Source organism: Cetorhinus maximus, chromosome 18 (genome assembly GCF_964194155.1).
Source record: "Cetorhinus maximus chromosome 18, sCetMax3.hap1.1, whole genome shotgun sequence".
Classification (NCBI taxonomy): Eukaryota; Metazoa; Chordata; class Chondrichthyes; order Lamniformes; family Cetorhinidae; genus Cetorhinus; species Cetorhinus maximus.
In genome coordinates, this window is record NC_135896.1 from 74,097,948 (window position 1) to 74,110,048 (window position 12,101).

At 45.5% G+C, this 12,101-nt stretch overlaps 1 protein-coding gene across 7 annotated transcripts in view; it reads right to left on the reverse strand.

Moving 5' to 3' along the window:
- The window catches only part of ptgr2 (prostaglandin reductase 2), a 47,075-nt gene extending 36,922 nt beyond the window's left edge, over positions 1-10,153 (reverse strand). For 2 of the 7 annotated variants that reach the window (XM_078563001.1, XM_078562995.1), the window contains exon 1: positions 9,609-9,745. Coding sequence is in view for 2 of the 7 variants with exons in the window: in XM_078562995.1 (XP_078419121.1) it covers positions 9,609-9,611 (3 nt within the window). In the remaining 5 variants the exon portion in view is untranslated. Of the gene's footprint in view, positions 1-9,608; positions 9,756-9,952 lie in introns of those variants that run through there. The other 5 variants (XM_078562998.1, XM_078562996.1, XM_078563002.1 and 2 more) reach the window with 5 other exon arrangements.
- Positions 10,154-12,101: the final 1,948 nt, after the last annotated feature.

A 12,101-nucleotide genomic window follows, 5' to 3' on the forward strand; every position in this document is an offset into this window, starting at 1 on the left:
AGTTACATAGAAGGACTAGAGAAACTGAGGTTGTTCGGCTGACAGCAAAGGAGGTTAAGGGGAAATTAATTCAAAGCATTCAAAACTTCAAAGGATTTCAATAGAGAAAAACTATTTCTACTGGCAGCAGGGTTAGTAACCAAAAATAACTGGCAAAAGAATCAGACAAGGAGAATTTTTTTTTAAATCACAGAGTTATGATCTGGAATGCACTGCCTGAAAGGATGGTTGAAGCAGATTCAACAGCAACTTTCAAAAGTGAACTGGATAAATACTTGAAAGGGAAACATTTGAGGACTATGAAGATAGAACAGGGAAATGAAACTAAATTAAAAGCAAAATACTGCAGATGCTGGAAATCATGGAACACAAGGCAATGGGAGTGGTAATCGTAGTATTAAAGACACGAAGTATTGGTCCAAAGTAGGTGTTAATAGCAGCACTGTCTGAAAGCAAAATCATGAGGTCAAGATGCAGACATGCACTTGGGGGAAAGAAATTCAAAATAGAGGACAGAGTTTGTAGTTTGAAGTTGTTGAACACAATGTTGAGTCCAGAAGGCTGTAAAGTGCCTAATTGGAAGATGAGGTGCTGTTCCTCCAGCTTACATTGGACTTCACATGAACGCTGTAGCAGGCCAAGGACAGAAACGTGAGCATGAGTGCAAGATGGTAAATTGAAATGGCAGGCAACCAGAAGGTTGGGGTCATGCTTGCAGATTGACTGAAAGTGTTCTGCAAACCAGTCACCCAATGTGCGTTTGGTCTGTTCAAGAGAAATGGAAGTAACTGGATAGGTCTTTCAAAGAACTGGCAGAGGCACAATGATTCAAAGAGCCTCATTAGAGCTGCATAACTCTAAGGACTCCGAAAGCTATTTATTTAGCATATGCAGTCTCGTCATCACTGGCAAGAAAGGCCATGGGTTCCCAGAGTTTGGTCAACAAACAAGGCTCAAGGCAATGTGACATGGTTTGCATTTGCTCACATTGTGTCATCACAAAGACCAAGTAGGTGAAAAATTTGAACTGCACCATCTGAGTATAGTTCACAAGCGGTTGAGATGTGTTCTGCTACATTACTGTCTGTTGAATCGTGCTAGGCCTGCCCTGTGACAGATGTCAAAACCTGCTCCAGTTTTCCCCTCTGTAGGAGGTGTAACAGCTCAGTAAAGGTCAAGGATTGGTTTGGTGATCGCATCCCCATGTACCAAATCTATTTTCCATTTCACCCATCTGCCCCTCTGACAGCACAGCACGAGAGTACAAAACTCCAGTGAGCCAACCCAAACAGGACTGAGGCTTGATCAGAGCTAGCTGATCTCTAGTGGGGTTACAGCAATTGGCCTCGGTATTCCTGCCCCAAAGCTCTACGCAGCTAATAAAGTATTATTGAAGTGTGGTCACTGTTGTAATGTGGGAAATTTGCACACAGCAAGCTCCCACAAAATAGCAATGAAAGAATGACCAGATAATCTATTTTAGTGGTGTTGATTGAGGGATAAATATTGGCCAGGACACCAGGGAAACTCCCCTGTTCTTCCTCAAATAGTGTCATGGGATCTTTTATGTGCACCTGACAGAGCAGACAAGGCCTTGCGGTTTAATATTTTGCTTCTGACTTAGCATGAGTGTGATCAATTGAGCCACAGCTGACACTAATCGGTGAAAATACTCAGTACAATCTTACCTTTTTAAAGGAGAAACGTCAGTTTGAGCTGCAGCGGGTGTAGCTTTTTTAAAAAAAATTGTTCTTGGGGAGTGAGCATCTCGGGTAAGGCCAACATTTATTGCCCATCCCTAATTGCCCTTGAGGAGGTGGTGCTGAGCTGCCTTCTTGAACCACTGTAGTCCATGTGGTACAGGTACCCACAGTGCTGCTAGGGAGTTCCAGATTTTTCACCCAGCAACAGTGAAGGAACAGGGATAGATTTCCAAGTCAGGATGGTGTTGTCATGGTTCTCTTGTGTACCAACAACACAATTGGATTTAAAAAGAAGCTCTCCCAAGGAAGTATGAGCAGTTGGAGGCCAAATTAAAAAGCAGAACCACAAAGGTAATAATCTGATTACTACTTGATCCACAAATAAATTAGCATAGGGTAAATAGGATCAGAGATTTGAATGCATGGCTCATTGGTGAGGGGGAAATAGGTTTCAATTCAGGGACCACTGACAATTCTGGGGAAAGTTGGGACAGACTTCACTTGAAACATGCAAGGACCAGCGTCTTGGTGGGAAATCGTATATAAAGTGCTGTAGAGAGGGCTTTTAGCCAAATAGTGGGGAGGTGGCTTTTTGTAAGGGGAGGTAGAAAGTTAACAAGAAAGACAAGGCAGTAGTGCAGGGTGTTAGGAAGGGACAGAGAGTACAAACATAAAACTGCAACAGAAAAAAAGTCAGAGTAGGGAAAACTTGTCAAAAGACAGAATTAAAGGCCCTTTATCGGAATGTACACTGCGTTTGTAACAAGATGGATGAATTGAAAGCACAAATAGAAATAAATGGGTATGATACGACAACCATTATAGAGACATGATTGCAAAATGATCAAGGCTGTGAACTGAATATTCGAAGATAATTGACATTTTGGAAATATAGGAAGAAAGAAAACAGAGGTTGGGTAGCCCTGTTAATAAAAATGAAATCAGTACAGTAGTGAAAAATTACCTTGGATGAGAAGATGTAGAATAAGTTTGGCAGCAGGTAAAAAGTAGCAAGGGAAAGAATTCACTGGTGGGAGTAGTTTAGAGGCCCCCAGCTAGGAGGTATTGTGGTGCAGTGGGTAGCATCCCTGCCTCTGAAACAGAAGCTCCAGGTGAAAGTCCCACTTCAGGACTGATGCCCACAGAATAATGCGGTCAAACAGGTTGTCTGTCCTTCCAGCATGTCTATTGCAGGCAGCAAGAATAGGAGACACTCCTGGTCAGCCATGTTTGATGTGGAGTGGCACCCCTCAAGCTATAGCGTCTAGCTTCAGTCTAATGACCTGTTCCAGGAAAAACGAGTTAACAAAAACAGACGTCAGCATGTGCTTTTTCTGCCTCATGCGTTTCTAGACATGGGAAGTCTTCTAAGTCTAACAGTAGCTACACTGTAAGCATACATCAAGAAATAATGGCGGCTTGTAAGAAATGTACTGCTATAATCGTGGGCACTTTTAATCTTCGTATAGATTAGATAAATCAAATTGGAAAAGGTAGCCTTGAAGATGATTTCATAGAGTGTGTTCGGGACAGTTTCTTAGAACAAGATGTTTATTGGAATCAACCAAAGAAAGACTATTTTAGTCCTGGGAATGTGTCGTAAGACAGGATTAATTAATGATTTCATAATAAAAGATCTGCGAAGCAAGACTGATCATAACATGAGAGAATTTCACATTCAGCTTGAGGGTGAGAAACTTGGGTCTGAAGTTAAAATAATGGCAACTACAAAGGTATGAAAACAAAGTTGGTTACAGTGGACTAGGAAAATAGGTAAAAGATAATACAGTAGATAAGCAATAGCAGACATTGAAAGAGATATTTCATAACTTTCAATAAAGATATAAGAAAGGAAGGAAGGAAGGGAGGGATACACCATCTGTGGCTAAATGAGGCAATTAAGGTTGGTATCAAATCACAAGAAATGGCATATAATACTGTGAAGATTAGTGGTAAGCCAGAAGATTGAAAAAAAATTTAGAAACCAGCAAAGGATGACAAAGAAAATAGGGAGAAATCAAAACATGATAGTAAACTAACAAATATAAAAAAGACAGTAAAAGCTTTTAAACTAACTTGGCAGGGGGATGGGATCCTGAGAGGACGTTCAGCAGGGGGAGATGCACAGCCAAAATTAGAAGAGAGAGCAAATGAGTCTGGAAGGCATAGAAATTATAGGCCAGTTAAGGCACAAGGGAGTTTGGCAAGGTTGGGTGGTATTTATTTTAATGCAAGGAGTCTGACGAATAAGGCAGATGAGTTGTGGGCACAAATTAACACATGGAACTATGATGTCATTGCTGTCACAGAGACATGGTTGAGAGGTGGACAGGATTGGCAACTCAATATTCCAGGATATAGGGTCTTCAGGTGGGACAGGGAAGGTGGTAAAAGAGGAGGGGGTATCGCAATATTGATCAAGGAATCAGTTACAGCAGTAAGGAGGGATGACATCTTAGAAGGCTCCTCAAATGAAGCCATATGGGTAGAACTGAAAAACAAAAAAGGAGCAATCACACTGCTGGGAGTGTACTATAGGCCCCTAAACAGTCAGAGAGAAATAGAAGAGCTGACATGTAGGCAAATTTCAGGGAAATGTAAAAAAAATGACAGTAATAGTGGGGGATTTCAACTTCCCCAACATTAACTGGGTTAGTTATAGTGTAATAGGTTTAGAGGGAGCGGAATTCTTAAAATGCATCCAGGAGAGCTTTTTAAGCCGGTATGTAGAAGGTCCTACAAGAGAGGGCTCCTGGACTTAATTTCAGGGAATGAAGCCAGGCAAGTGGTAGAGGTATCAGCGGGGGAGCATTTTGCAGATAGTGATCATAACTCCGTTAGATTCAAGGTTGTTATGGAAGAGGACAAAGATGGGCCAGAAATCAGAGTTCTAAATTGGGGGAAGGCCAATTTTAATAAGACCAGATATGATTGGCCAGAGTGGACTCGGAGCAGCTACTTTTAGGTAAATCTGCATCAGAGCAGTGGGACTCATTCAAGCAGGAAATAGGGAGAGTACAGGGCCAACATATTCCAGTAAAGACAAAGGATGGGACCAACAAATCCAGGACGGCGAGAGATTTACAGGATTGAGAAAAAGGGAGGGTTATGGCAGATTCCAAGGGCTCAAAACAGAGGGAGCCCTAGGGGAGTATAGAATGTGTGTGGGGAACTTAAAAAGGAAATTGGGAGAGCAAAAAGTGGGCATAAAAAAGCATTGGCAGGTAAAAAAAAGGAAAATCCAAAGTTATTTTACAAGTACATTAAGAGTAAGAGGATAACTAGGGAAAGAGTAGGGCCCATTAAGGACCATAGTGGTAATATGTGTGTGGAGTCGGAAGATGTAGGTAGGGTTCTAAATGAATACTTTGTGTCAGTGTTCACAAGTGAGAGGGACGACGTGGGTATGGAAATCAGGCAGAAGGACTGTTATATAATTAAAGAAATTAGCATAGAAAGGGGGAGGTTCTAAGTGGTCTGGCAGGCTTAAAAGTAGATAAATCTCCAGGCCCAGATGAAATATATCCCATGCTGTTGAGTGAGGCAAGGGAGGAGATGGCAGGGGCGCTGGCAATAATTTTCAATACCTCTCTGGCCACAGGAGAGGTGCCAGACCCCTGGAGGATAGCCAATGTGGTACCGTTATTCAAGAAGGGAGGAAGGGATAAACCAGGGAACTACAGGCCAGTCAGTCTAACCTAGGTGGTGGGGAAACTATTGGAAGCAATTCTGAGGGACAGAATTAATCTACAGTTGGAGAGGCAGGGATTAGTCAAGGACAGTCAGCATGGTTTTGTTAATGTCATGTCTGACCAATTTGATTGAATTTTTCGAAGAGGTGATCAGGTGTGTAGATGAGGGCAACGTAGTCTACTTGGGCTTCAGCAAAGCTTTTGATAAGATCCCACATGGGAGACTGATAACGAAGGTAAGAGCCCATGGGATCCAAGGAAATTTGGCAAATTGGATCCAGAATTGGCTGAGTGGCAGGAAGCAGAGGGTGATGGGTCGAGGGGTGTTTTTGTGTCCAGTGGGGTTCCACAGGGATTAGTGTTGGGTGCCTTGCTGTTTGTGGTATATATAAACAATTTAGACTTGAATGTAAGAGGGTTGGTCAGTAAGTTCGCAGATGACATGAAAATTGGTGGGGTGGTAAATAGTGAGGAGGTTGGCCTTTACAGGAAAATATATATGGGCTAGTCAGATGAGCTGATCAGTGGCAAATGGAATTTTATCCGGATAAGTGTGAGGTGATGCGCTTGGGCAGGACAAACGAGGCATGGGAATACACGATGAATAGTAGGATCCTGGGAAGTATCGAGGATCACAGGGACCTTGGTGTACATGTCCACCAGTCCCTTAAGGTAGCGGGTAGATAAGGTGGTTAAGAAGGCACATGGGATACTTGCCTTTATTAGCCAAGGCATAGAATATAAGAGCAGGGAGATTATGCTGGAACTGTATAAAATGCTAGTTAGGCCACAGCTAGAGTATTGCGTGCAGTTCTGGAATCCGCATTATAAGAACGATGTGATTGCGCTAGAGAGGGTGCAGAGGAGATTTACCAGGATGTTGCCTGGGCTGGAGAATTTTAGTTATGAGGAGAGATTGGATAGACTGGGATTATTTTCCCTAGAGCAGAGGAGATTGAGGGGGGACATGATTGACGTGTATAAAATTATGAGGGGCATAGATAGGGTAGACAGGAAGGAACTTTTCCCCTTGGTAGAGGGATCAATAGCCAGGGGGCACAGATTTAAGGTAAGGGGCAGGAGGTTTAGAGGGGATGAGAGGAAGAATTTTTTCACCCAGTGGGTGGTGGGAATCTGGAACACACTGCCTGAAAGGGTGGTAAAGGCAGAAACCCTGATAACATTTAAGGAGTATTTGGATGTGCACTTGCAATGCCATGGCTGTGGGCCTAGTGCTGGAAAATGGGATTAGAATAATTAGGTACTTGTTTGACCGGCGCAGACTTGATGGGCTGAAGGGCTTTTTTCTGTGCTGTAGACCTCTATGACTAAGTATATACAAAAGACGGTAGCTAAAGTAAACATTGGTCCCTTAGAGGGTGAGACTGGGAAGTTAATAGGAAACAACGAAGTTGGAGAAACTTTGAACAAGTGTTTTGTAACTGAGTTCAAAGTAGAAGACATAAAAAGCATCTCAATAATAGAAGAAAATCAAGGGGAAAAAGGGAGGGAGGAACTTAAAAACAACTAGAATCATTAGAGAAAAAAAACTAGGAAAAATAACAGGACTAAAAGCCGATGAGTCTCCTGGATCTGATGGCCTGCATCCTAGAGTCTTAAAAGTAGCTGTAGAGATAGTGGATTCATTGGTTGCAATCTGCCAAAACTGCCTAGGTTCTGGAAAGGTCTGAGCAGATTGGAAAATCACAAATGTAACATCTTGATTCAAGAAAGAAAAGACACAAAGCTGGAAACTATAGGCCAGTTAGTCTAACATCTGGCATTGGGAAAATGATGGAATCCATTATTTTGGAGGTGGTAGCAGGACATTTAGAAAATCATAATAGAATCATGTTAATTCTGCTTGATTGTATGAAACAGTATTTCATGTTTGAAAATTTTATTAGAGTTCTTTGAGGGTGTAACAAGAAGGGTGGATAAAGGGGAACCAGCAGATACTGTGTACTTGGATTTCCAAAGACATTTGATAAGGTGTCACATAAAAGGTTTCTGCACAGGAACTCATGATGTTGGGGGTAATATATTAACATGGATAGAGGATTGAATAATTGACAGGCAACAGAGTCGGGGTAAATGGATCAGTAGGTTGGCAAACTGTAACTAGTGGAGAGCCACATCTCGGGTCTCAACTATTTACAATCTATATTAATAAATTGGATGAAGGAACAGGCTGAATTGTAGTCAAATTTGTTGATGAGACAAAAGACAAGTAGAAAAGCAAGTTGTGAGGAGGACACTAAAGAAGATAGATAGGTTAAGTGAGTGGGCAAAAATTTGCAGATGGAGTATACTGTAGGAAAATATAAGGTTGTCCACTTTGAAGGGAAGTATAGAAATGTAGAATATCATTTAAATGGAGAAAGAATATAGAATGCAGCGGTACAGAGATCCACATGAATCACAAAAAGTCACATGCAGGTACAGTAAGTAATTAGGAAGGCAAATGGAATGTTGGCCTTTATTGAAATGGGGATAAAAATGGGGAAGTCTTACTATAACTGTACGAGACATTGGTGAGACCACACCCAGAGTATTGTGTATAGTTTTGGACTCCTTATTGAAGGAGAGATATACTTGCATTGGAGGCAGTTCAGAGAAGCTTCACTAGGTGGATTCCTGGGATGAAGGGTTGTTTTATGAGGAAAGGTTGAGCCTACACTCATTGGAGTTACGAAGAATGAGAAATAATCTTATTGAAACAAAAGATTCTGAGGGGGCCTGACAGTGTAGATTCTGAGAGCATGCTTCCACTCACGGGGGAATCTAGAATTAGGGGGATACAGTTTCAAAAAAAGGCGTCTCCCATTTAAGACAGGGATGAGGAGGAATTTCTTCTCTCTGAGGGTTGCTAGTGTTTGTAATTCTCTTCCCCAGAGAACAGTGGGGGCTGGGTCATTGAATATGTTCAAAGCTGAGTTAGACAGATTTTTGTTCCACAACGGAGTCAAGAGTTATGGGTGGCAGGCAGGAAATTGGCCACAATCAGGACATTCAATAAGATTGTGGCTAATTTAACCTCAAATGGACCTACCCACATTATCCCTATATTCCTTAGAACCCAAAAAATCTATCAACCTCTCTCTGAAACATACTCAATGATGGAGTGTCCACTGCTCTCTGGGTACAGAATTCCAAAGATTCACAACCCTTTGAGTGAAGAAGTTTCTCCTCAAATCAGTCTTAAATGTCCAACCCCTTCTTCTGAGACTGTGACACCCCCCACCAGGCCCGCCGCCCCCCACCACCCACCCACCCACCTGCCCCCCCTCCGCCAGGCCCGCCCCCACCCCCCCCCCACCCATCACACCCCCCCCCCACCAGGCCCCCACCCCCCCCACCCGGCCCCCACCCCCCCCACCCCACCCCACCCGGCCGCCACCCCCCCCACCCACGCCAGGCCCGCCCCCCCCCCACACCCCCCGCCAGGCCTGCCACCCCCCCCACCCACGCCAGGCCCGCCCCCCCCCCACACCCCCCGCCAGGCCTGCCACCCCCCACCCCCCACCCCCACCAGGCCGGCCCCCCCGCCCCCCTCACACCCCCACCAGGCCCGCCCCCCCCCAAAACCAGGCCCTCACCCACCCCCCAAACCAGCCCCCCCCCCCACCCACCCCCCAAACCAGCCCCCCCCCCACTCACCCCCCAAACCAGCCCCCCCCCCACCCACCCCCCAAACCAGCCCCCCCCCCCACCCACCCCCCAAACCAGCCCCCCCCCCCACCCACCCCCCAAACCAGCCCCCCCCCCACCCACCCCCCAAACCAGCCCCCCCCCACCCCCCAAACCAGCCCCCCCCCCCACCCACCCACCAAACCAGCCCCCCCCCACCCACCCACCAAACCAGCCCCCCCCCCACCCACCCCCCAAACCAGCCCCCCCCCCACCCACCCCCCAAACCAGCCCCCCCCCCACCCACCCCCCAAACCAGCCCCCCCCCCACCCACCCCCCAAACCAGGCCCCACCCCCCAAACCCCCCACCCAAACCAGGCCCCAACCCCCAAACCCCCCACCGCCCCCACCCCACTACCCCCCCACCCCACTCAGGCTCCTCCGAATGCCAACATTTTCCAGTCTCACATCATTCAAAAAATTCAAATGCATAAAATGTCCTGGATGGATGAACTTTTTGGGTACACTCCTGATTACGCTAAACTCTCGCAAAATTCCCGTTTTACTCAAAGGCGTCTTTACCATACAGAGCAGAACATGTGGCGGGTTGATCCCCAGACTCTGCAATTTACTGTAAGGAAACAGGAATCTATTCCTTTCTCCTCTACCTGTTTCCCCTGCTCTGGGTTACAATTGGCCTCAGTAGACAAGGCCGATTATGGGAGAGACAACGCTCCTGCTCGCACCCTGAGCCTCACCTCAGGACCAGTGCCCTGAGCTGGTAACTGGTTCCTAGAGTTTGGCCACTGGAGGTTGACAGTGAAGGGAGAAGGGGCAGACCCAGGGTCCATGGCTTGTGGAGGAGCCCGGATTCCTGTAGCCAGTGAGTAACATTGTTACTTTATCCATGTCTGTCGCTTTCTTACCGTGTAACCCTGTACCGCAGCCCCTATAGTTTCTCCTCCGAAACACTCTCTTTCGCCAATTCTCCACCCACTCCACCACCCCCGCAAATTCCCAGGCCCGATGCCAGATCACTCACCGCGGAGGGATCCGAGCAGCGCCGAGCGCCGACTTGTTAAAAGGGCAATACTCCAACTCAAGTGGTGACATTCTTAAATGGGTAATGTCCAGATAAGGCCCCTTTCTGTCCTCTCAGCTGGATGTAGAAGATCCGACAGCATAGAGGAAGAGCCAAGGAGTTCTCCCTGGCGCTCTGACCAATATTTATCCCTCAACCAACATCACTAAACTATCATAATCTCTCTTTCTCATTGCATTGATTTTTCTTTATTTATTCATTCACACATGCAGACTTCGCTGGTTAGAGCAGCATTTATTACCCATCCCTAATTGCCCTTGGTGGTGAGCTGCCTATTCGAACCGCTGCAGTCCATGTGGTGCAGATACACCCACAGTGCTGTTAGGGAGGGAGTTCTAGGATTTTGACCCAGCGACAGTGAAGGAACGGTGATATATTTCCAAGTCAGGATGGCGTGTGACTTGGAGGGGAACTTCCAGGTGGTGGTGTTCCCATATATCTGCTGCCCTTGTACTGCCGGGTTTTAGAGGTCACGGGTTTGGAAGGTGCTGCCGAAGGAGCCTTGGTGAATTCCTGCAGTGCATCCTGTGGATGGTACACGCTGCTGCCACAGTTGGTGGAGGGAGTAAATGTTGAAGGTGGTGGATGGTGTGTCAATCAAGTTGGCTGCTTTGTCCTGGATGTCATGTGTGCAATGTCGGCTGCCACGTTTCCTGCATTACATCAGTGACTACACACAAAAAGTATGTAATTGACTGTAAGGCACTTAGGAATGTCCCAAGTCTGTGAAAAATGATGCATAAATGCAAGTCTTTCTTTCTATGTCTTAGCCCAGAAGATCTGGCTGTTAAATCCAGACAACTCAAACCTATTTAGATTTCTGGTTTATGCTATTTGAAATCTGAATGGTGTGAAAAAAACTATTTATTGCATGTTTGCCTCATTGGCAGATAATTTCTCAATCAGAGCACCAAGTTCCAGTATCTCACAGCAGCTTGAGCTATTAGCAAATCAATAGGACCTTTCACTGAAACATTAGGTTTCCTCTGGTGGGGGAAATCCAGAAGAAGGGGCACAATCTTAAAATTACAGCCAGGCCATTCAGGGAGGATATCGTGAAGCATTTTTCACACAATAGGCAGTAGAAACCTCTATCACCCAGATGCTAGTGGTCAATTGGACCTTTCAAGTCTGAGATTTGTCTATGTTGGGAAAGCATATCAAGGGATATGGAGCAATGTTAGGTAAATTTCAAGATGCAGATCAGCCACAATCTAATTGAATGGCAGAACAGGCTCAAGGGGCTTTTTAAAAATTCATTCATGGGATGTGGGAGTCGCTGGCTGGGCCAGCATTTATTGCCCATCCCTAGTTGCCTTTGAGAAGGTGATGGTGAGCTGCCATCTTGAACCGCAGCAGTCCATGTGGTGTAGGTGCACCCACAGTGCTGTTGGGAAGGGAGTTCCAGGATTTTGACCAAGCAACAGTGAAGGAACAGCGATATATTTCCAAGTCAGGATGGTGAGTGATTTGGAGGGGAACTTCCAGGTGGTGGTGTTTCCATCTATCTGCTGCCCTTGTCCTCCTAGATGGTAGCAGTCGTGGGTCTGGAAGGTGCTGTCTAAGGAACCTTGGTGAGTTCCTGCAGTGCATCTTGTAGATGGTACAAACTGCTGCTACTATGCGTCGGTGGTGAGCTGAATGGCCTCCTCCCATTCTTGTCTGAGACTCTGAGGTTCCACAGAATGCATTCATTTGGCCTATAAAGAATCCATCATTTTTATCAGCAGACCCTGGGGGAGCTGGTTCTTAATTGCAAAAGTAATTATTTTATTCCCAGATAAACTGCATTAATGCTAAATGTGAGGAAGTCCACAACTACAACAACTTATATTTATACAGCATCTTTAATGTAATAAAACATCCCAAGGTGCTTCACAGAGGCATTGTAAAGCAAAATAAAGCACTGAGCCACAAAAGGAGATATAAGGACAGGTGGCCAAAAGGTAGATTGTAAGGAGCATCTTAAAGGA